At 35.3% G+C, this 24,455-nt stretch overlaps 1 protein-coding gene across 1 annotated transcript; it reads right to left on the bottom strand.

Moving 5' to 3' along the window:
- Nucleotides 1-998: 998 nt before the first annotated feature.
- Nucleotides 999-15,080, bottom strand: LOC129876873 (phospholipase D delta-like). The gene is made up of 10 exons (XM_055952351.1): nt 14,163-15,080; nt 13,878-13,994; nt 13,468-13,662; nt 12,534-12,797; nt 12,377-12,445; nt 12,102-12,249; nt 3,085-3,233; nt 2,411-2,578; nt 1,789-1,986; nt 999-1,292 (listed from the first exon to the last, which is right to left on the bottom strand). Exons 1-10 carry the CDS (start codon nt 15,078-15,080, stop codon nt 999-1,001), a joined length of 2,520 nt encoding a protein of 839 aa, XP_055808326.1.
- Between the last annotated feature and the right edge of the window lie 9,375 nt (nt 15,081-24,455).

The raw sequence follows: 24,455 nt of genomic DNA, 5'->3' as shown, positions 1-24,455 counted from the left end.
TCAAGAAACAGAGCTTAAATAATATCGCTATTGCATATCCAATAGTTTGAAAAATTATAGCATGAATACAGTTTTCCTGTTAAATGAATCTCAAGATTAGGCATACACGTGCAATGCACGTGCGGTGAATCTCGTATATATATATATGTATATATATATATATATATATGTGTGTGTGTGTGTGTGACGATAAGTTTTGCTTTGACCACTTGATTTGAATATATCCCTTGTTTAATTTCAATTTCACAATTGTTTCCCTTTGTGCAATGCTTAAATAATATTTGAACGCTGTTTGATTTGAATCAAAGTTGTCGGCGCTGTTTGAACTAAGAAAGATACACTGATAAGCTTTTTCTTTCTTTTCCATTTTTCAGAATTCTTGGTTAATGAAATGCTTTCAACATATAAGAGAAGTTATCCTCTTATTCTCTCATTTATTATTTCACTAGTGGTTTATTTATGATTAATTCATTGCTCGTGTATTCACTTAATTCAGAGTATAATTGATACGATGATGTTCCTGATGGTAAAAGAAGACCTTCATATTACATCAACTCTACAATGTCTTAAAAGAATTTGTCAACCTTTTCTTAACACCTAACATGCACATTGTATAGATCTTCTCTAGTTGTAGGAACAAAAGAAACATATATTTTATGGAAACATTTTCAGCTGTTAAAGAAAGAACAAAAATTGTACAATTGTAAAACAAATTTGGATATAATCAACTCCTATCATGGAATAAAGTTTCTGAACTAATGCAATTTCAAGCATAAACAATCTCTTCATATTAATCAGCGTGTCAGTTGAACCAAAATTAATAGATAACTTCAAGGACTTCTGTTTGATGTTCTCTTATCCTCCTTGCTAAGCTTCAATTGTACTAAGTCCAAAAGCACAATGCATTATTTCTATTTTTGTTTTTAGGCATCCGGTATCCGAATCTTGCTGGCCCGACTAAGCACAATGCATTTCAAGCATTAGATAATATGTGGCTGTTAAGTTGTAAGAGCATCAGGAAGATTTGTGGGTGCCCCTAAAATCTTACCACCAACATCAGGGAAGCATTCAAAGCCAGGCAGATTCGTGACATCTCCATTTCTGCTAACCTGAATTGGATATTGCATCAAGTGCCCCTTCATCTTCTTGTACTCATGTCCTGCAAATGCATTCCAATTGTATCTAGCCATCTCATTAACACGTCTAACACATTCCACAGTCTGGGGCTCCATGAATGTGTTTTCGACCAACCCAAGATGTTCAGACCAGAGAGACATCCGATAACCATAGACCTGGATGCAAAAGGATCCATTTCAATTGACTTTGTGGTTATATTCATAAAATTTCACTTATATGTATTGCTACTGTAATGAAATTTTTTCACATTAAGTGCAATTTTACTTGCCTTTGTTTAGCAGTTACTAATTTCAATTATTATGTTATTGCCTCGTAGTTATCTATTAAATGACGTGATAACATATTTGTTTCACACTGGTAAGTGTATAGAAATTAACTCATGCTCATATTAAGCTCCCGCTTCTCATTAGCCCCTTAATATGCTCAGATACTATACTTAAAAAACAATAATTCAACTAGTTTAGTCATCCATCTAAACTGCAGCAGTGATCCAACTAGTGTACTACATGCTGTTAGTTCAAAAACTTTATTAATTATAGAGTTCTTTCAGGTATTCCCAGAGAAAATTATCCGAAGTTGGACAAGCTTATTCGGATATGTATGGTATTTGTAGTGAAAGAAAAGGGAAAAGTGATAAATTCGATCCCAAACCTGTCCATTTGGATGGCTATCCTTTCTTGCCCATGTGTAATTTGGTTGATAAGCTCCCATAGCAATTTCTGTGTCCCTTGAACCACTCAAAGATCTTTGATTGATATTTGCAGAACCCATCAAGACATATTCATCATCTACTATCATTCCTTTTGAGTGTACATAGATCATAAATCTCCCAAACTTTTGAGCCAATCCCTGTGAGAGTTTAAGAGACATGACAAGTGAGTGTATTTCAGGTGTACCAAAATGTTAGAATTTCGTAGTTGACAAGAGGTATTGGAAATACAGGAGAAAACTTTTGCATTAGGTCAAAGATGAAGTATGATTATAAACAATCATCAATGCTAAATTTACCATAAAATATAAAGTGCATAAAAGTAAGATATAGGTATAACAGAAACTTGACCCTATCCCCATTTGCCTCTTTTACCTTCGCAAACACTATGGTCTAATGCTAGAAACTGCTAATTTACAAGGTCATTGTTGACCTTAAGAAACCAAGGAACATAAAAAATAAACAAAAGACATTGTTATTGCTCTACATTTACTGCAAGGATGCTTAACAAAGACATTCATTATCGAGATATTAGTAGTCCCTGTAATTTAAGTATAACTGTACCAGTAAACGGTCCTGGATATGTGCACTAGCTTTCTGAGTTCCAGGCTTTACTTCACGTTTCCCTAGGCAGTAGAAGTTCAAGTAATCCTGAGGATGAAAATACTGAGAAAGGCCTGCCTTTTCAAGAGCCTCTGCCACAATTTTGTACATCATAGCCATTGTTTGGCTCTGTAATAATTGCAATTCCAAAATAAGAATTATATTTAGAAAAAGCAGAGTAGATTAATCAGAATTGATCAGGATTTATGAACAATCAGTTCGGCATGACCATTAGACAACCAAGGTAGAGCTTTGAGCTAAAAAAACATTTCATGTAATACTGTCTCTTTGTAGCTGTTTATCCAAGAATCAACCTTCATACCTAAATATGAATATCAGTAGCTAATGTAACTTGTCAAATCTTGGTGACTAGATAAGTATGGTTTTAAAAATGTGACAATACTTATGAAATCAATGAAAAATTAGCCTTTGTGAGTACATCTTCAGCTCACAAGAGCGTTCTTGTTTGATAATGAGCTAGATCTGTATTCTATCATAAAACAAAATGACGAGTTGAGTGTTCAGTAGCCTAGTTCATTTACTGATATGAAAACTAGAGGAAGGAAAAAACTTTATAAAGACGGCATTTATCAAATAAGGACCTCATAAAACAAATAAGTATTGTTTATTTGAACCTGCCAGAAGAGAATTTCTTGTACTGCTTTGCTGGTTGGGACACCTTCAGGCCACATCGGAACCACAATGTATGCTGCAAAAGGTTCATTTGCTGCTACTTTTCTGGCAATTTTTAGAGCAATTTCCATAGGGACTAGGTTATTAGCTCCTGTTAGAAAGATATAGTACTGAAATGTTAAATATTGACATTCAAGTAAGCTATGAAATTCATTTTTCTAGTTGAAGATTCTACAATGTTCATTTATTTGCACCTTAATTGCCTGCTAGAGCTTCTCTCATTCTATCACATGCAAATTTTTTATGCTTCTTTCCCTAAATCGAAATTGATAATTCAAATACAGTAGAAATGTCAAACTATGGATTGTATTCGGGGCAAAATTTCAATTTATTGTTAAAAGCTCTTAGTTTGTAGTTGGCTTTTTGACCTCCTGCCCATCAGTTGTGCATTTTGGAAATATTTCTGCCTCATTATCGTACATATCATCAGATGTCTACGTCTATAATATTTGTAAAAGACCTCTACATGCAAAACTTCTCCAATATGTCACTAATCTCCCTCATTCGAGAACTTGTCATTCACATGCTCATGCATTTGTCATACTTGTGCCAAATTCTAAGTGCTAGGGGCACCTGTTTAATTATGTACACATCTATATCAGCTTCCTTAACTTGCTTCATTAGATATTGTTTTCCTTAAATGGTACAAACTACAAGAAGTTTCCATTTGAATTTTAATCAGAACACTAAAAATGATGCATTACATTGGCATCTACAAAACATAAGAATTTACTCACAACATGGTCCTACATAACATTGGATGCATCTACAAGTATGAGTTTTGACAAGACATCCTTAACGAAATGCGACTTATAAATTCCAAATGTTTGTGCTAATTTGTTACATCAACAAAATCAAGTTAGGTAGTCACTTGTCAGATTTTTTTTGGTCTTCCCTAGCAAACCAATTCGAGTAACAAAATCCATCTGGAATTGACCAAGTGAAATAATTTGATAATTACTAAATATATTGTTTCCTCCATTTAAAACATAAGTTGTCACATGAGATAAAGAAGAAAAAATGGAAGTGTATATGGGATGTGGCTCCAGCTCATTAAAATCTTGAGATCTTACATAATGTAGAGCAATAGATTTCAATAATGGAGCTGGAGTTTCTCTTAGACCTCAGTATACGATAGAAAACTTGGCAATATGTCCCTACCCCCAGCAACTCTGTTATTCTGATGCATCAGTTTTGGGAAGTTGATTGACTATTCTACGATATTGGACCAATCCTCAAGTCTAAAGTCGAGAAACAAAATTCTCCTTGCAGAACTATCACATTGTCCCTTCTTTTAGATCTTAACTGCATTTAGAGACCCCAGTTGAACTTGCAGCATCAATAGCTTATTAGAAAGTTTCAACCATAAGACCTTCACGGCAGGATTTTATATAGGCAGAAGTACCTAAAATTCGTTAGTACTTGCTACAGTCAAGTTGGAACTTCCCTTTAACATTTGTTCTTTTCACTTATACTTCAAAGCTACAAGTTTTTTGTTAAGTTGTCGACAAACTCTTACCTTTCTTCTATCAAACAACAGACAATGCCTCAATCCCAACTAGCTGGAATCGGCTCTGTGAAGCCTTTATATCTGCTCTCAAGCCAATTGGTTCTATAACCAAAAAAAAATATTATTTCAAGGAAAATTATGTGTTTTTCTAAAACTAGAGGTTCTCTAAATCTCACATTTATCCCTTACAAAACCCTTTTTCTTTACAAGTATATTACAAACTCCTGTCTTGCTTGTGAACAACATTTTTCCAAGTTGGAAAAAGAATATGACAGACTTATATTGCCGGCTCGGCTCTATCATATAATTTTGCACCTTAATGCAACTTAAACATTCAGCTGTTACACGATCGAGCTTGTTGTAATCACTAGCAAAAGTAGAAATGTGAAAGGGGGCTAAGTTAGACTTGTTATCTAATTTATATTACTAATATTCTTAGAACAATAACTTTGGAGAACTTGGTAAGAAACAACAAAGTTTAAACAAACAATAACTTCATGATTTATAGTGGTTTTAATGTAGACACATTTATCATACTCCGTGATCTTAAATCTGCTTTCCAATATTGTTTGTTAAAATTTAGCATGTCATTGTTTGGCTGCTTGTTTGAGTCCACAAAGTAACTTAGCAACTTTGCACACTTTCCTTTCTTTACCGAGAACCACAAATTCCTCAGGTTATTTCATGTAAATTTCTTCCTCAAATTTTCTTTATAAGAAGGTTATCTTAACGTTCATATGATGGATTTCAAGACCATATACAACTGCTAGTGACATTAATACTCGAATAGATGTTATCCTTGTTAATGTAGAATATGTGTCAAAGTAATTAAGGTCTTCTTTTTTACTATAACCTTTGACCACAAATCTAGCCTTATATTTGTCAATAGTGCAACCAACTTTCATTTTCCTTTTAAAGATCTATTTTGATACTAAATATTTATTTCTAGAAGGAAGATCAACCAGTTCCCATGTATGATTATTCAAAATTGATTCAATCTCACTATTGATTGCTTCTTTCAAAAATGTTGACTCTAAAGAAGACATCGCTTCTTTAAATGTTTGAGGCTCATTTTCAAGCAAGAATGCTACAAAATCTGGTCCAAAAGAAGTAGATGTCCTTTGACGTTTGCTTAGTCTCGGATCCTCTTTACCTGATGTACTTTCCTTTGGTTCTTCCCATAGTCTTTTAGACCTTTCACTTGACAACTCACATTCATTTTTCTACGGATAGATGTGTTCAAAGGAATCAACATTATCTGATTTCAATTACAGTGTTAATAAATGGTGAAGGTTTATTATTCTTCAAACCAAATACATAATCTGATTTACTCGGTGAAGTTTTTATATTCTTCAAACCGAAGGAATAGAAACTCAGAAAATTTTAGTCTCCAAAAATCAGACAAAGTCGAATTTCATATGAAGTAGAAAACCACACTGATTTTAGTCTCTAAAATAGAATACAATAGAATAAAAACTAATTTCCTTGAGATTATATCTAAGTTGTATTACTAAAATACTTAGAACAACAACTTTGGAGAATTTGATAAGAAACAACAAAGTTTAAAGAATATTTTCAAACCTAGAAAGTTAAACCCAATAAAGAAAATAGAATTTGAGACAGATCACAATATAGAAAATATGTTTCTCAAAGAATAAAATTGAGCCAAATAAATGCACAGTGTGTTGGGTTTTAAAGGTGTGAATGGAAAATGAAAGGTTGTCACCTTTTCGAAAGGTTGTGACTTTTCCAAAAAATTGTGACTTTTTTAAAGAGTTTGCGACTTTTGTGAAAGGTTGTGACTTTTGTGAAGGATTGTGACTTTTTCAATAAGCCACAATAAAAACTTGTTCACACTACCCTTTGTTTTCTATAAATAGAGGATTTTTCTCTCATTTTAATTCATTGAATTCTCCCTCTTCTGCATATATTTTCTTACAAACAAAATTGAGTCTTTGTGTAATTTTGTTGCTGGCTTTTGAGTTCGCTGAAATTATTGAATTTTGAGGTATCGCTAATTCTTTAATAGTTTATCAATTTTATCTTGGGAGAAAATAATCCTTAAATGAAGAAATAATCTTCATGTACAACGATTTATAAATGAAGATGTTTCTGTGTTAGAAGAAGGAACTCCTGACAACGAAAAATTATTGTGACTGAGGCCTGGACACATTTTGATTTCCTTTGCAAGAACTACATACTCAATGGATTGCAAGATGGCTTGTATAACGTCATTAGTGTTTGTAAAACCTCTAAGGAACTCTAGTATGCTCTTGAGAAGAAATACAAAACTGAAGATGCAGGCTTAAAGAAGTTTGTGGCTGCAAAAATTTTGGACTATAAGATGGTTGATAGCAAGACTGTGATGTCTCAAGTCCAAGAATTACAAGTCATTATTCATGATCTCCTGGTAGAAGGTATGATCAAATTCAATAGTTATATTGATAAAATTGTTGAATATAGTAATGGTTTTAAATTATCCATTGTAGGTATGGTCATAACTGAGACATTTCAAGTAGCATCGTTTATTGAAAAACTACCTCCTTCATGGAAAGACTTCAAAAATTATTTGAAGCACAGGCGAAAGGAGATGACTCTTAAAGACTTGATTGTTCGTCTTAGGATCGAGGAAGACAACAAGGCTGCTGAAAAGAAGGCTAGAGGAAACTCAACAATTATGGGAGTAAATATTGTTGAGGATGGTCCAAATAAATCAAAAAAGAGAAAAAAAACCTTTGGACCAAAGAACTATCCTAGCAAAAAGAAGTTCAAAGAAGACTGCCACAACTGTGGAAAAACTGGACATAAGGCTGTGGAATGTCGTTCTCCCAAGAAGGAAAATAAGAAAGGTCAAGCCAATATGGTTGATACAAATGGGGATGTTGAAAACTTATGTGCAATGATGACTGAATGCAACCTGGTAGGAAATTCCAAAGAATGGTGGCTTGATTCAGGAGCTACGTCGCATGTTTGTGCGGTTCGAGAAGCCTTCGCTACTTATCCCCCTGCCACACCTGATGCGACTATCTATATGGGAAATTCTGCAATGGCTAAGGTTGAAGGATATGGTAGAGTATTCCTAAAAATAACATCCGGCAAGGTGGTGAAGCTGAACAAAGTTTGTCATGTTCCAGAAATGAGAAAGAACTTAGTTTCTGTCGGTCTTCTTATCAAAAATGGATTCAAGTGTGTTCTAGTTTCAGACAAAGTAGTTGTAAGTAAGAATGAAATGTATTTAGGAAAAGGCTACCTCACTGAGGGTCTTTTCAAACTAAATGTAATGGTTGTTGATAATAATAAAATTCAAGCTTCTTCTTACTTACTTGAGTCAAATAATTTATGGCATTCACGTTTAGGACATGTCAATCATAAAACCTTGCAAAAACTGATTAACTTAAATGTATTGCCTAACTTTGAGTGCAATAAATTAAAATGTTAAGTATGTTTTGAATCTAAGTATGCTAAGCATCCTTATAAATCTGTTGAAAGGAATTCCAGTCCCTTAGAATTGATTCACATAGACATTTGTGATATGAAGTCAACACCAACTCGTGGTGGAAAAAGTATTTTATAACTTTTATTGACAATTGCACTAGATATTGTTTTGTCTATTTGTTAAATAGTAATGATGAAGTAATAGAAATATTTAGACAATACAAAACTGAAGTTGAAAATTAGTTGAATAAAAAGATAAAAATGATAAGAAGTGATAGAGGTGGAGAGTATGAATCTCCTTTTGCAGAAATATATTTGGAAAATGGAATCATCCATCAAACTACTGCCCCTTACTCACCTCAATCAAATGGAATTGCAGAAAGAAAGAATCGAACTTTAAATGAAATGATGAATGCATTACTTATAAGTTCAGGTTTACTACAAAACTTGTGGGGGGAAAGCCATCCTTATAGCAAATCGAATACTCAATAGAGTTCCCCACAGAAAAACACAGTCTATTCCATATGAGAAATGGAAAGAAAGAAAACCAAACTTAAAATATTTCAAAGTGTGGGGGTGTCTAGCCAAAGTCTAAGTTCCTAAACCTAAGAGAGTCACAATAGGACCTAAGACTGTGGACTGTGTTTTCATTGGATATGCTACAAATAGTAAAGCATGTCGATTTTTGGTTCACAAGTCTGAAATCGGGATATTCATGAGAATATGGTAATAGAATCAGATAATGCTAAATTTTTTAAACATATCTATCCTTATAAAACTAGATTTGAAGTATCTAGTGAATGGTCTAAACGACCTCGAGAAGAACCAAAGGAGAATGTAACTAATAAAGAGAATCCAAGGTGAAGTAAACGTCAAAGGACATCTACTTCATTTGGATCTAATTTTGTAACATTTCTTCTTTAAAATGAGCCTCAAACATTCAAAGAAGCTATGTCTGCTGCGGACTCATCTTTTTGGAAAGAGGCTGTCAATAGTGAGATTGATTCAATCTTGAGCAATCATACTTGAGAATTGGTTGATCTTCCTCCAGGAAACAAACCTTTGGGTTCAAAATGGATTTTCAAAAGAAAAATGAAAGCTGATGGAACTATTGACAAATATAATGCAAGACTTGTCGTCAAAGGATTTAGACAGAAAGAAGGCCTTGATTATTTTGATACATACTCACTTGTAACTAGCATTACATCCAGTCGGATGTTAATTGCACTAGCTGCAGTATATGGCCTTGAAATTCATCAAATGGATGTAAAAACAACTTTCTTAAATGGAGAATTGGAGGAAGAACTTTACATGGAACAACCCGAGGGCTTTGTGGTTCCTGGTAAAGAAAATAAAGTTTGCAAACTTGTCAAGTCACTTTATGGACTAAAACAAGCACCCAAACAATGGCACGCGAAGTTTGACCAAATCATGTTGACAAATAGATTTAAGATTAATGAGTGTGATAAATGTGTTTACATTAAAGACACTTCAAACAAAGTTGTCATTGTTTGTTTATATGTGGATGATATGCTAATAATGAGTAACGACATTGCAAACATAAATACTACTAAGAGTATGCTTTCTAGTAAATTTGATATGAAAGATCTAGGAGTTGCCGATTTGATATTGGGAATTAAAATTCACAAAACTCCTCAAGGTCTAGCATTGTCTCAAATTCATTATATCCAAAAGGTACTTGAAAAATACAAGTACTTAAACTTCAAAAGTGTAAAAACACCAATTGATGTGAACCTTGATCTTGCTAAAAATAAAGGTGAAAGTCAAGCTCGGTTGGATTATGCAAGAGTGTTGGAACATTTGATGTACATTATGAATTGTACACGGCTAGACATAGCTTGTGCTATAAGTCAATTGAGTCGATACATGAGTAATCCCAACCAAAATCATTGGATGGCAATGAAACGAGTTTTGGGGTATTTAGAACATACTCAAAACTTTGCTTTACATTACAATAAGTATCCAGTAGTTGTTGAAGGATATAGTGATGCAAATTTGATTACTGGGTCAATTGAAACTAAGTCCACTAGTGGATACGTTTTCACTATTAGTGGAGGAGCGGTATCTTGAAAATCTTCCAAACAAACATGTATAGCTCGCTCTACAATGGAGTCTGAGTTTATAGCCTTAGAAAAGGCCGGTGAAGAAGTAAAATGACTCCAAAATTTCTTAGAAGATATTACATTTTGGCCCAAACCAATGGCTCCTATATGCATACATTGTGATAGTCAAGATGCAATAGGAAGAGCTGGGGGCGTTATGTATAACAGTAAGTCTCGTCATATACGATGAAGACATAATATCGTTAGGCAACTACTCTCTAGTGGAATTATCACAATTGACTATGTAAAGTCAAAAGATAATGTCTCGGATCCACTTACAAAAGGCCTAACTAGAGAGGGAGTTGAGCGATCATCAAAGAGAATGGGACTATGGCCAAGGATAAATCATCGTGGCGGTAACTCTACCTAGAATGCTGGAGATCCCAAGATCTAGGTTCAAGGAGATCAAATAAAGTCATTGATGATGGTTCAACATTGTCAAAATAATTTTTATGATCCATTTTCATGATGCGACAATGTTTAGTAACAAGGATAAGGCATTAGGACCTTTTAATGATATCTAAGTTTGATACAGGGCATATCAAATGGTGTTTCTATGGGATAACACATTTAGATATCACCTATGTAAGTGTGAAGTATAAGCCGTTTCAAGGAGAATCCCGTAAGGCCAGTTCTCTACGCACTTATGAACCAAGAAGTGTTCATGGCTGAAACGAACAAAACAATGAGAACCAAAAACAGTTAAAGGGTTGATTGTGTGACTTATGTTGTCTAGGTATACACCAAATCTCGACGGTTCAAAGATATCAAATCTACCGATTGACTGAGGATATCCGATATATGTTCACTACGAAAAGTTCAAAGGAAAACCTACTTATCCAGATGCAATTAATTCTTACTTACAAATCACACAGTTTTTTATGCATATGTTTTAACAATAGTCATTTCCCCATTCATGTGGGGGATTGTTGGGTTTTAAAGGTGTGAATGGAAAATGAAAGGTTGTCACCTTTTCGAAAGGTTGTGACTTTTCCAAAAAATTGTGACTTTTTTAAAGAGTTGCGACTTTTGTGAAAGGTTGAGACTTTTGTGAAGGATTGTGACTTTTCCAATAAGCCACAATAAACACTTTTTCACACTACCCTTTGTTGTCCATAAATAGAGGATTTTTCTCTCATTTTAATTCATTGAATTCTCCCTCTTCTGCATATATTTTCTTACAAACAAAGTCGAGTCTTTGTGTGATTTTGTTGCTGGCTTTTGAGTTCGCTGAAATTATTGAAGTTTTAGGTACCGCTACTTTTTTAATAGTTTATCTGTTTTATCTTGAGAGGAAATAATTCTTAACCTCGGGTACAGTGAATTCTGTGGACTCGGATACTATTTTTTTATTTTCATATTTATTGTTTCTGGTTTGCTAACCTTAATACACGAGGGATAACACAGTGTAGCCTTAAAAAAATTATTCCCTCAAATTCCCGAGGTTAATGGATATATCCTCTCATGATAAAACGATCTTACTCACCGGTATATCGGTACATAAAACATCGATGTCAGCAAACCACTCAACGGTAGTAAAGTACACTAGAATTTGTTTGTGCAGAAGAAGAAGAAGTTTAAAAATTTCGATGTTGAAAAATTAGAGGAAACCCTCTATTTATAAACGGTAGTATGAACATGTGCTTATTATGCCTTAACCATTTAGAAAAGTCACAATCTTTATGAAAAGTCACAACACTTCGAAAAAGTCTTTGAGAAAAGTCACAACACTTCAGAAAAGTCACAACTCTTCAGAAAAGTCACAATTCTTCAGAAAAGTCACAACCCTTTATTTTCCATTCACACCTTTTAAAACCCAACCGGCAACAGGACTATCACCCAGAAGTTTCAAAGAACAATAGTTGAAATTGTGTTGAGAACACTTGCTTACCTGCGTTGCGGTACGATGGCCAGCTATATGAAGATCCAAGAAAATACTGATTCTCGACGTAAACAAAGTGCTGGGCAGATCGAATTGCTTTCACATAAGCCAAATGTATGCTTCTTTCTATCTTCAAATTTTTTCCACTGACAAGATTCTGCAAATGGACGTAGCTAATTGACATCTTCCAGTTTCACTTTCTGACTTGATTTGGCAGACAACATCTACCAGCAAGAACTAGTCATATATAGAACTCAGGTTTGCCAAATGCTTAGTTATTATACCTGAGCCTCTGCTTCCTTAATGTCTTTTGGAAATCCTTTTACTGATCCTGAATCAATTGATCTAAATACCTGGAAAGAATGCACAAGAAATAGTTACAATGAACTTTGATTAATTGACAGAAAAGCAACATCATAAAATAAGAAATATGTCTAATACCTGCACATTCCAACTCTCAGGATCTTGTTCACTTGTGACACGGACCACAAGGTCACCATCTGGCCCAGCGGAAGGCATGCGAATTGCTGTTATTCGATCTAACTTAAGCAATATATCAGACCCTTGTTTGACTTTTCTTAGTTTGAGCCATTTCATAGCCTTGTTATATCTTTGCTCAAAGTTTGTTAAAACATCATAAGCAGCAGGACCATCAATTTTACAGTGTAGATCATGCCATGGTTCTCTTGGGCCACCTGAAGTAGTCTGTTTATATGTAAGAGATAAAATGATACATCTACCATACCAGAAGGGTATATGAAAGAAAAGATAATTCAACATCAGCTGAGAACGTAAATAATACTGTGTTTCCCGATGATGGTAGTAAAAATAATCTTCTGTGCATATATGACCATAATGGTAACTCTTCCGTTTAAAATCCATGATTTCAGCCACTATTTCATGAAAAGAGACTATTACGTGTTTTCACCTGCTTTCAGATAATAACATGCAGAATTGAAACCTGTGCTATAAGTCTATAACATAAAAACTGGAGTGTATCTTTCCTACAAAATATGAAGCTCTGCCAATTGATGGACCAAATTTGGCTAAAACTGTTACGCTACTTGCAGGGGCAGATCAAATGTATCTTACTGGATTCAGCTGAAACCAATATTTTCGACTGGAAGCATAAATTTATGGATAATTTTTTTAAAAATTGCAATATACACCTTGCTATGAACTCATAATTTTAAAAATATAATGGGTTCAATGTTAATAACCTTAAACATTGAACCCATAGAATTTAAATCCTACATTCACCCCCCTGTTCCTCTGACAATATTTCATATAGAAACCTTTTAGGTTTCTGAGGTAGTCTGACGTCTCGAATAAAACTTCATCCAAAAACTTCAAGAGATCAAAATTAATAGCTTACTGTGAATGTAGGATTATGAACATCATTTCCAAAGACAGTATCAAGATCGGTAAACAATCTATGCTCGGGAGTATCGTAGCGGCCGTCACATAGATCCAGACCACCAATAAAAGCACTGATTTTCCGTTCATTTCGAGGTGCTTCTGTGTCAACAAGCACACATTTCTGATGATGTGTAAAAAGGTTTCCAACAATCTGCAGAATCAAGTGATCCTTTGATCAACAGATGAAATCAAGTGATCCTTTGATCAACAAATCCCCTTGGCTGATTTCTGCTTGAAGATAGTAAAACTACTTGCTTGTTTTAGATTTACAACCCTTTTAAATATTAAAATAATCATGCAATTAGAATTTATCTTCCCGATATGTTTCCCTCTCCTTGGCCCTTAGAATAAAAAAAAAGTATAAACCTGTCTCTTGAGGATACTAAGCTTACTGCTGGCAGAACGAGGACAAAGCACACAGTGTACACTTGAGTGTTTAAAAAACTTTCGGGTCTCTTCATCATGAGTCTGCATTACACCTTCCTGCATTGGAGATCATACGACAATAAAACCAATATTATGATGCTTACCAAATAGCTCTATTTTCCATATATTTAGAAAAAGACTGCAAAAAAGGATTTTCATGAGAGATCACGTCATTGGATAACTTCCCTATAATAAATAACAGTTTTCTACAGTCCATGATATTACCGTTTTGAGGAAGACATCATCATTTGAAGTTTTGTCATCCCAAATGAGCAAAATCACACGAACTCCTTCTTGTGACTTGTACTTCAGCAAATCTCCCAGTGTTCTTTCCCCTGCCGAAGGCAATGGCCTTGTAGGTTCTCTTACTAGCTGTATAGGATGATATACAGACCAACCAACAACATATATTAGATACTTAGCCTCCAACATGGCATGACATATGTCTTCCCAGCATTTGCTATGAGTAAAAACCTTCCCATCATCTAGCAAAATTTCTGGAAGTGTTGCATCAGGCACATGAGCATCCTGATAAAGAGTAACATTTCCACCTCTTCGCAGTGGAAAATAAGTATGCGGTACTCCTACACTACTGGCGTCACCTCCAACACCATTTCTATATAAAGGGTTCTCTGCCACTGGCTTGTATTGGATTGACAGATGCAGTTGAGCACCAGTTTTTAGGGGATCCCCAGAATGCCCAAGAATGGGGAACCAATTACTTATTTCTTTACCTGCAAGAATTTTATCAGCAGGTACCTCCACTTTTCCAATCAGTTCAGCGCCTACCCCATCATTATCCTTGACAAAAAACTCAACTTTGTCAACTGTATGAGCAACTGGTATGCGAACATGCTCATTCCAAGATGGGTTTTCATCGTTGTGAATTACTGTTGTTCGAGCTACTTTTGCCCCACCTATAACAACAGATACATAGGGGTCACTAGTATCTATTATTTTATGAGTTCCTGATTTCCCTGGATCCTTGCTCTTAAACTTTCGCGTAGATCCAAATGGGCTAAACTTGGAACAACATGCCATGTCCATGTTTGGAAGTGATTTGGCTTCTATAATCTGCATGTCCAATTCTCCATGTAGGAGTACTGGACCTCCAGGAGTGTCCATACCAGGTTTACCAGCCATAGAGACACAATTCCCTTATTTTTCAGCTAATAAATAACAGAATGCCTTATTTTCTTTCCTTGTAGATTTGCTTGTATGTATAAAGGATCATAAGCAAAACACAGCAACTATGATCCTATTTGCTAATACGTGTCCATCGCCAACCTCATTTTGACACAGTTTGGCCAAAAATGGCAACTGATAAGGAAAGGCCGTGTTTCCTCACATGATAGATCATTTAATTATCACAAACAGAGAGCCTGTGTCATCATGCTTCCAAGTGTTATACCAAATACATGTCGCAAATTAAATTGCAGTCCAACATGATGGAGCTGATCCCAGCTGTAAAAAGGAAACAAGAAAGTGAACATAGATAATAAATTGCAACCATTTATTCATAAATTATGTCGCCCATGTCTTTGCTGGAGCTAGTTTGGTTCTATTCGTTAAATCAATTAACAACCAGAAATTTCTTATTTCAACGAAATCTGTTTTCCTCAACACACTTTAGTTTATTCTTTACAATGAGACATGCAAGAAAAGAACGCAAATCCATCAGATGAATTTCCACGAATCCCAAAAGAAAGAAAAAAATTTATGTATAAGACGCACATTATGCATAGATCATTAATATATTTGCCATTTGTTTTAGAGATGTGTTTGTTTGTTATTTTACCTGAAGAATGAGCTTCAGAGAATAAAAGAAATAATTGAAGGATCCAATGAGACATTTTGAGTTTTTTGTTTGTTTCAGTAAAGAAATCTAGTCGGGCCCGTATTTGGCGGGAAATGAATAATAGTTATCGTTGGGGTTTGTTTATCAAATGCTAATTATACGCTATGCCCTACTTTTTTATTATTATTATTACCCCTTTCTTATCCACACAATTGGTGCAGGTTGATTCTCATTGCTCTCCCCCGTGTAATAGATGAACTTTATTTTAAAAAAACAGATCACTTAACAAAAAGGAAAAAGGTCACCTTGTTATGAAAATACAATAATACAATAAGTGGGAGATAATTGGGAGAAGAGAGAGACTTCTTACATATGATTTACAATGAAAAGAACTTTTTATGTATAGGTAAAAATTGACTTGGTCACTAAATTGGGATTTTCTAACTTTTTTCCAAAAGATAGGCATTCACGTTAACTCGATAGACAATCATTATTATTTATAACACTCCTCCTTGAAAATTTAATTGATAGATAATGTGCAGCATTAAAACTTTGCTAGAAAAAATATAATAAAAATCTAGTCAATGAAAAAGAGTATATATAGCTAATAATATACATTTTATTTAATTATAATAATACGCGTTTAGACTGTCTCATTAAAAATCTTACAAGATAAACTCAGTGGGACAAAACATTGTAAGAGAAAAAGAGTACAATGTGCATTAGTTCCCCCTAATGAGAATATCACTCAAAAGGCTTGAATCTTCGCATCTTAATATTGTACACCATTTTCTCAAAAGTTGCAATTGATAGAGACTTGGTGTCACAATCCAAGCTAGGCCCTAGACGTAACATGACGATGAGGATCCCAAGAGACCCAACCAAACCTCCTAGCATATCATTCAAGAACATACATAAGATATATAAGAATATAACAAGAGACATCATAATGCAGAAAGTAAGTCTCAAAGGATAGAATCAAGCATAATCTGTGAATAGACGGGAAGTAGATAATCATGATAGTCTAGACATGCCTCTACTACTCATAGATGGGGCTTAGGACAAGTTCCTAGCTCACCAAAATATAAGGAAAAGATTATAGTTTGAACATGCACAAAAGTCATAACGAACTTTCCCTTGAAATATGAGGACTCACCAAAATAGCTAAGTAGATGGATCGCCAATTATCCACGAATAGGAGGATGAGCATCAGACCCGACATTATGACACAATGCAGGTAAAGGTATATGTTAGTACATGAAATGTACTATGTATGTGAGAAACATATATGAAAAAGAACAATCGGACATAATGAATATGAACATGTGATGCATGACCAATTAACCTGAAGACATGAGATAAAAGTTGAAAACATTCAATAAGGTCATTGCATCATAAAATATCGTAAGAGATTATAAGACGTAGAATATACATAGGTGAATATTAACCTTAACCAACATTTAAAACCATGTGAGCTATAATATGAAATCTAATGTAACTCCCACATCAAGAAGAGAGAGACTACTAGCCAAGGTAGACTCTGTATAATCATGAATATGAGCTATATGTGGATCCACTAGCTAATCCATAAAGGCACATATGGTGTTACATAGTTTTTGAACTAAGGGTTCCTACTAGGGTTCCCTCGTGGATCTCCACCACAAAGTTTGCTCGGTGCTAAGTCAATCCCAATGAAATACATGAAAACATACTCATAAGGAAAGGCAAACAAATACCAATCTACATTCATAAAATAACATAATAAGAGTAGCTCCTTGAAAACCATGATCATAACATAATATGTGGACATTTGTCTTTCTAAGTATCCAAATCATACTTTCTTTTATATTGTGAGAAAACCTTTCACAATTCATGGTTATTTACTTGAAACATACTTGAAAACATAGTTCGTAACTTTCATAAATCCTTGATCAGAAATTCATAGTTTAAAGCTTGAAATTCATAGCATAATACATAGGTCATTGCAAAATTTACTGAAAACATGTAATTAAACTTAAATCATGTATGAATAGGATATTCGAATTAAGCAAACCCATAATTGAATTGACCAAATACAATTTGATCAAAACCCTAGAATCATTGAATTGGAATTGATATACAAAGGGAGAAATCTTTAGGATTCCATTGATGGAATCTGATCTATGGATGAATTCCACATACCTTGACTAATCAAAGCCCTAGATGAACTTGAAATTAGGAGAATTGAACTTGACCTTGAGAACCCTTAGCTTGGAAGAGAAGGAAAATTCTTGGGATAGAATTCTAGTGAGAGAATTATCACATAGAGTGATTGGAGAGGAAATGAGGGGAATTCAAAGGGTTTGGGTAGTTATAGGTTTTAGAAATAGATCCAAAACGACATTGTTTAGAAATTAAATGAGTCAAAAAGGATAAAATTAACCTTATTAAATGACCGATGGACACCTTTTGGTGAGATCGTTCGAGCTCGTCATCCTGATCGGCGAGCCACTGATCTCCTGGTACATCTCACCAAAAGGTTTGGTTTCCCGAAGATTTTTACTGAAAGATTTGTCGAGTTACTTTGCTCACCGACCAATTTAGTGAGTCACTGTCCAAGTCGGTGAGTCATTGTCCACGCCTTGTCTCGCCAACTTGGATCCCCGCCTAAGCAAGATTTCTCTAATCTTTTTGGTGAGGAAGCTCATCTCACTAAATCATTATCATGATTCAACCCCGTAGGCCATGACTAGTGCCCGGGTTGGGTACTCGTATACATATCTGTTAGACATTGTCAAACTAAAACCAAACACAACATAGAGGCTTTGTGAAAATAGGACATCATCTCAAGCATTACATACATGTATCAGGGTAACCTATCTCCTGAAGAATCACAATCAAATTAAAACATTACAATACACGAGCCGACAAGGCTTTCACAACATACAATATCCCAAAATATGTACGTACGCAAGCCGACAAGGCTGCCACTACGAATGAGAACTTCCTAATATACAAGTCATATAGGCATAACCGAGCATATATACATACAAGCTACACATGTGTCTACAGACCTCTAAGAGTATCAACAATATAATATGGAAGGACAAGGCCCCGCCGTACCCCTAAATAAACATATATATACATCAAAAAAGGTTTGTACCAAAAGTCTAGGCTCCAAGACAAAGGAGCACTCCAAGATAGCTGAATAGGAATCCGAGGCTGGCGGATCACCAAAGCTAGTGTCTGTACCTGTGGGCATGAAACGCATCCCTCCTAAAGAAAGAGGGTCACTACGAGATACGTACTGAGTATATAAAGCATGGAATACAATAAGAAGGATCATAATTGAAGTAGAGATTCCAGGAGGCAAGTATACTAATCAAGAAATCACTATACTGGTGCCTTTCAAAACAAAGTCATCCATATCATTATCATATACCATACCCGGCCTATTATAGAACTCGGTGCCATATCATATCATCATATACATATACCGTACCTGACCCTCTAGTAAGGGACTTAGTGAATAAAGTTATGTACATGTATACCGTACCTGGCCCATTATAGGACTCGGTGAATGATGTAGTAAAACTGTGCATGATAACATTCTCGTCCTAGAACTCGGTGAAAGATGTAATAACAATATGCATGAGTAGATTAGTGAGTAACCATATGCATTTAAATCATCATTTAAGACTCAATACATAAGTAGGATAATTAATACTTGAGTATCAGGGCAATAGTCATGTTCAGTACTCTTTGAATGTCATTATGAACTATATTAAATAAAGCCTCAGGGGTTATAGACACGTATCAAGATAATGCGAGACAACTTATGAAAGTTAAGGACATTAACCATTATAGGGTCTTTAAGAATAGGGACTTTCACATACCAACGACTGTCCAACGTATAGAAGACTCACGGGTAGTAGCTCAACTACTTTAAGAGTTTTAACGTCAAGAAATGAATGAGAATCATGAATCATACTCGAAACTTATGAATGGAATTACCCCAAATCTCATATCATATATCACTTATATCTAAGACATGCGAAAATAAAGAATGGATAGATTCACATACCTTTAGCATTTATTTGCAACATAACATGTATACACTGCCTGAATGCGTCCTAACCTAGATTAAAATGACAAGAACTATGGTTAAGCTACAGAGAGATTAAAACATGTCCCAACGTTAGCAATTTCTTTCTAGATAATTAGACGACGTTTTCCTTATATTCAACTAACTATATAATAACTAAGCCAACATCAATAACTGCACGTTCAAGTACTATAGCGAGGCTATTCAAGACAAGACTTGAGAATATTTCGAACCGCCCGCACAACATTCTAAACAGTCCCATATTCACAACATTTGATAACAATCTACATACGACTACCACATATTCAAGTTATCTTTAATGATCCATAGTCTTAAAATTTCATCGAGACAACCCTACAACAGCCCAACCAACATAAAACATAACACATAACTTTAACTATCATTAATCTTCCAAACTCAACAAGAAAAACAACAACATATCAAAACAGTCTTCAACTAATGATGTAAGGAGATGCCCGATACTCTCATGAACACCTACGAACATGCCAAGCAAACCACCTTCGATTCTTACATGTTATTTCATACAATCTTTTCATCTAATTTAATGGTATATAAATATAATCACACGACAGGAACATCACCCATTCAATGTAACATCCCTAAACAATTATAACAATTACCTTAAGAATGCCTTGGGAATAGGCCACTAAAGTAATGCATCATCCTTAATCTTTTTGAAAAATCCATGTTCGGAATAGTGATCAGGGGGTCAAAACCTATAGGAAAATAGTTTCGGTGGATTTTAGGACCCATATATCGGAAGATAGATTTTCAAAGAAATTCACAAAATAGTAGGATCCGTGATAGGTCCGCGTCACGGACCTGGGAGAGTTTTTCTGGCTGAGTTGAGTTTTTTTAAAGAGCATTTTAGACCATTCCCAAATTATTAGTCAATGAATCTAGACGTTTTTAGGGCCTAATCTGTTATACCTCGCAGTTTGGTACCTTGGAATGCTTCTTAAGTTTCTTAAGTTTCTAGGAAGGCTCTTAAGTTTCTTAGAAGTCATCATGTGAGTCGGATAATCTATAACGTTATCAAATAATCCTAAGGAAAGGAGAATGAGATACTCCATAAGAGAGAAGATTGGAAATAGGGTTACAAGAATTCAAAAGAAGTTAGAGGCTAAGTTGTGAGTCGTAGGACTCGACATACTTGTGAAAGCTATTATTTGGGACATTTTGCATACTAAGCTACTTGAGTACACATCGAGCTTAAGTAGCAAGGAACACATAGGCTCTTAAAGTGAGATGAGATTATGAAACTACGGAAGAGAGATAAGGAGACGACGCACCTACTTGAAGCAAACAGGTAATGCACCTACTTGAAGCAAGTAGGTGACTCACCTACTTGGGGTGGACCCCATGCTGCCACGTGGCAGCTTTGGATTGGTTGCATGATTGAGGTGGCGCCCTAGGGGGATGCCACATGTCACCTCCTAAGAAGGTATATATATATGTATTACATGCTGTACATAGTTCATTCTTCATCATTTAGAACAAAATAAAAGAAGGAAAACCCCTAAGAGACTAAGAGAGAAGGGCGACGGCTTTGGCCAAAGTGAAAGGTAAGCTCCGATTCCATTCTGTAAATTAATTATTTAAGGTATCCCTCAGTTAAATGAAGGTGTCTAACAATTTAAATTAATTAATTAGGGCAGCAATATAGGGATGCAAACAGCCACCGAAGTTCAGCCAAAATAAGAGCTTCCAAAGCCAATTTTCAGCAAGTTTAGGAAGTCGTTCGTTAAGGTATGGTGTGGTTATATTCTCCCACATTTTGGTAAGGGTATGTACATGTTATTATGGTGTTAATAACATAAAGTTATGGTTTGTAGAAGCACCAGAAAGATACAAACAGTCCACTACTTTTCAGCACTCTAAAGAACTTCCGAGGCTAGGTTTTGGCTAGTTTTGGCCAATTTCGGGGAAGGTAAGGTCTTTAATTTCAATTGGAAGTTTATGGTGTTATAATAGGGTGTTTTATACATATTTTATGCTGCTGTAAGTGAAATAACTTCATATAAGTACTGGATGTTAAAAACAAACTAAATTGGAGTCGCTATAGTTGAATTGTAGTCGAAGCAAGGTGTTGTGCTTATGGTGTGGTGCTGCAGGTGCTTGGTGTTGTGTTGCAGGGCCTAAAAGTTTTATAAAAGGGGTGTGGTAGTTGCTGGTTGTAGCCACCCGACCCCCCATTTCGTATAGTTAAGGGTTTTGCAAAATGGAAACTAGAAACCCTATTTTGGTATTGTGGTTTCGAGCGAGTCATTTGCAGTTTATGTTGTATTATGTTGGTGTGAACTGCTTAGTTATTAGGAATGTAATTGGAAATTCGGATAGGGCATATTATAGGGGAGGTGCTGCCCGATTTCCATTAACGCCTTAACTAGTTAAGGAACTAGTCGAGAAGGCGAGCGAGGAAATGAATGTTGTGAATACTCGTAGGTAATATAAGATGATAGAAAATTCTAAGGTGGTTGATATTCGTACTGATTCCATATTAAATAGGTTTGGAGGATGAAAATGAGAACGTGATTAAAAGAAGTCCGTAAAAGGTATGTAAAGCTATTCCTTTTTTGGCATGTTTTGGTATAAGTATGTAAAGCCTATCTGTTCTTTCTTTTGGGCATGTCTTGGATCTAAGTGACAAGTGATATGTGTATGAAGCTTAGGGTAACTCCATTCATGAGCTCTGAACATGATTTATGATTCATGATTCATGATTCATAATTCGTGTTCAATGTTGAATGTTAAGACTCTTAAAGTAGTTACGCTTTCACTCCTCAAGTCTTCTATATGCTGAGAAGTAGTGTATGTAAAGTTATTCTTCCTCTCTTTTGGCATGACTTAGATGTAAGTATTGTGTATATGAAGTTTGAATTTATTCCACTCTTAAAACTCTGAGTGTAAGTAAGGCTCTTGTTCACTTCCTACTGATTAGAACTCTTGTAACAAGTTGAGTCATTACTTTTCAAGTCTTCCATGTGATAGGAAGTGGTGCATGTAAAGCTTGTCTTTTCCTCCTTCTAGAAAGACTAGATGATAGGTACTATAGAACCCTCTATCTCTCTCAATTAAAGTTTTATATCCATAGAAAAATAGATTTAGAGATAGCTCCATTTATAAATTCTGGACTTAACTCATAACTTGTACCCACTTCTGAATGATAAGGACCTTGAAGTAGTTGAACTACGACCCTTAAGCCTCCTATAGGTTGAATAGTATTGGGATGTGTAAGCTCCTGTACCTAGGGGCTCTTGAACATGTTTTATGATGAAATATAAGGGATGTTTGATATGTTACAGAGTTTTCTGTGCACGTATATGCATTATGATATATATATATATATATATGGATTGGACCGAACGTGCCTCGACACATTTTGATATGTAAGGATCGGGTCGTACGTTCCACGACAGGTTATGCATTATATGGATCAGGCCGTCGTACCTCAGCATCATCATGTAATATATAGATCGGGCCATCGTACCTTGGCATTATCATTTGACATATGGATTGGGCCGTCGTTCCTCGGCATGTGCTTGCTGTATACATGGATCAGGTTGTACGTTCCACAGTGTTAATAATATGCATATGCCTATCATGATATATATTGTGTTTGTAACACCGAGTCCCCGAGTGGGCCGGATACGGTACGTGATAATGGTATATATGACTTCATTTTATGAGATGCAGGTACAGTACCCTATTAAATACTATACTTGGTTTCCTGCATCCCTGTTTCAGTTGTTATCTCAGTTATGTATGCTTATATACTCAGTACATATATCGTACTGACCCCCCTTTCTTTAGGGGGCTACGTTTCATGCTCGCAGGTACAGATGTTTATTTCGGAGATCCGCTAGCTTAGGATTTCTGGTCAGCTATATTGAAAGAGCTCCATTATTTTGGAGCCTGGCTTTTGGGTACTAGTCCTGCGATGTATATATTTGTTTATGCAGGGGTACGGCGGGGACCCTGTCCCGCCATATGTTGTCGTTTATATTCTTAGAGGTCTGTAGACATATGTGTGTGGGTTATTTATGTTATGACTATGCGATATATTGTAAAAGCTATTATGTTGTGGCAGCCTTAGCGGCTGGCTTTCTCTTTCATGACAGGATGCAAATGAAAGAGGCTACACGTGTATGAATATTTTATCACCCACTGAGTTCATGTGTTTAGTTCCTATATGTAGGAGGCTATATGAACATGAAAAAGTTTTAATCTATTGAGGTTTTTGTGAGAAATATCACGTTATATATAGTCCAATTTGACTATAGTCAACAGATAGGTACACGGGGGTCCAGGTCGGACCCAAGTCGCGGCCCATAGGGTTGGGTCGTGAAAGAAGTGGTATCAGAGCAGTTCGTCCTTGGAGTGTCTACAGACCGTGTCTTGTAGAGCCTTGTCTATCGGTGTGTTGTGCACCACATCCATAGATAGAAAGCTATAGGACATTTAGGATATTACCTTTCTTTCATATCTAAAATCGTGTGATAGAGCCAAGTTATAGGGAATGAAATTCCTCATACTAACCTGTGTTTTTAGCGGAAGGACAACATCAATAAAAAAAGTAATTAATGGTATTGAAAGTTCCAAAGTATGCAGGTAA

The sequence above is a fragment of the Solanum dulcamara genome, chromosome 12 (assembly GCF_947179165.1).
Source record: "Solanum dulcamara chromosome 12, daSolDulc1.2, whole genome shotgun sequence".
Classification (NCBI taxonomy): domain Eukaryota; kingdom Viridiplantae; phylum Streptophyta; class Magnoliopsida; order Solanales; family Solanaceae; genus Solanum; species Solanum dulcamara.
Note: the sequence above shows the minus strand (reverse complement) of the source record. Positions and strands in the feature narration are given on the sequence as shown.

What these genes read in the sequence shown, in the direction of transcription:
- LOC129876873 (XM_055952351.1), bottom strand. Translation starts at nt 15,080, where the DNA reads ATGGCTGGTAAACCTGGTATGGACACTCCTGGAGGTCCAGTACTCCTA. An exon ending in GCCATCGTACCGCAACGCAG is followed by an intron (nt 3,234 to 12,101) that starts GTAAGCAAGTGT and finishes TCTTTCTAACAG; the next exon opens with GAGCTAATAACCTAGTCCCT. An exon ending in ATAGCCATCCAAATGGACAG is followed by an intron (nt 1,293 to 1,788) that starts GTTTGGGATCGA and finishes TTTTGCATCCAG; the next exon opens with GTCTATGGTTATCGGATGTC.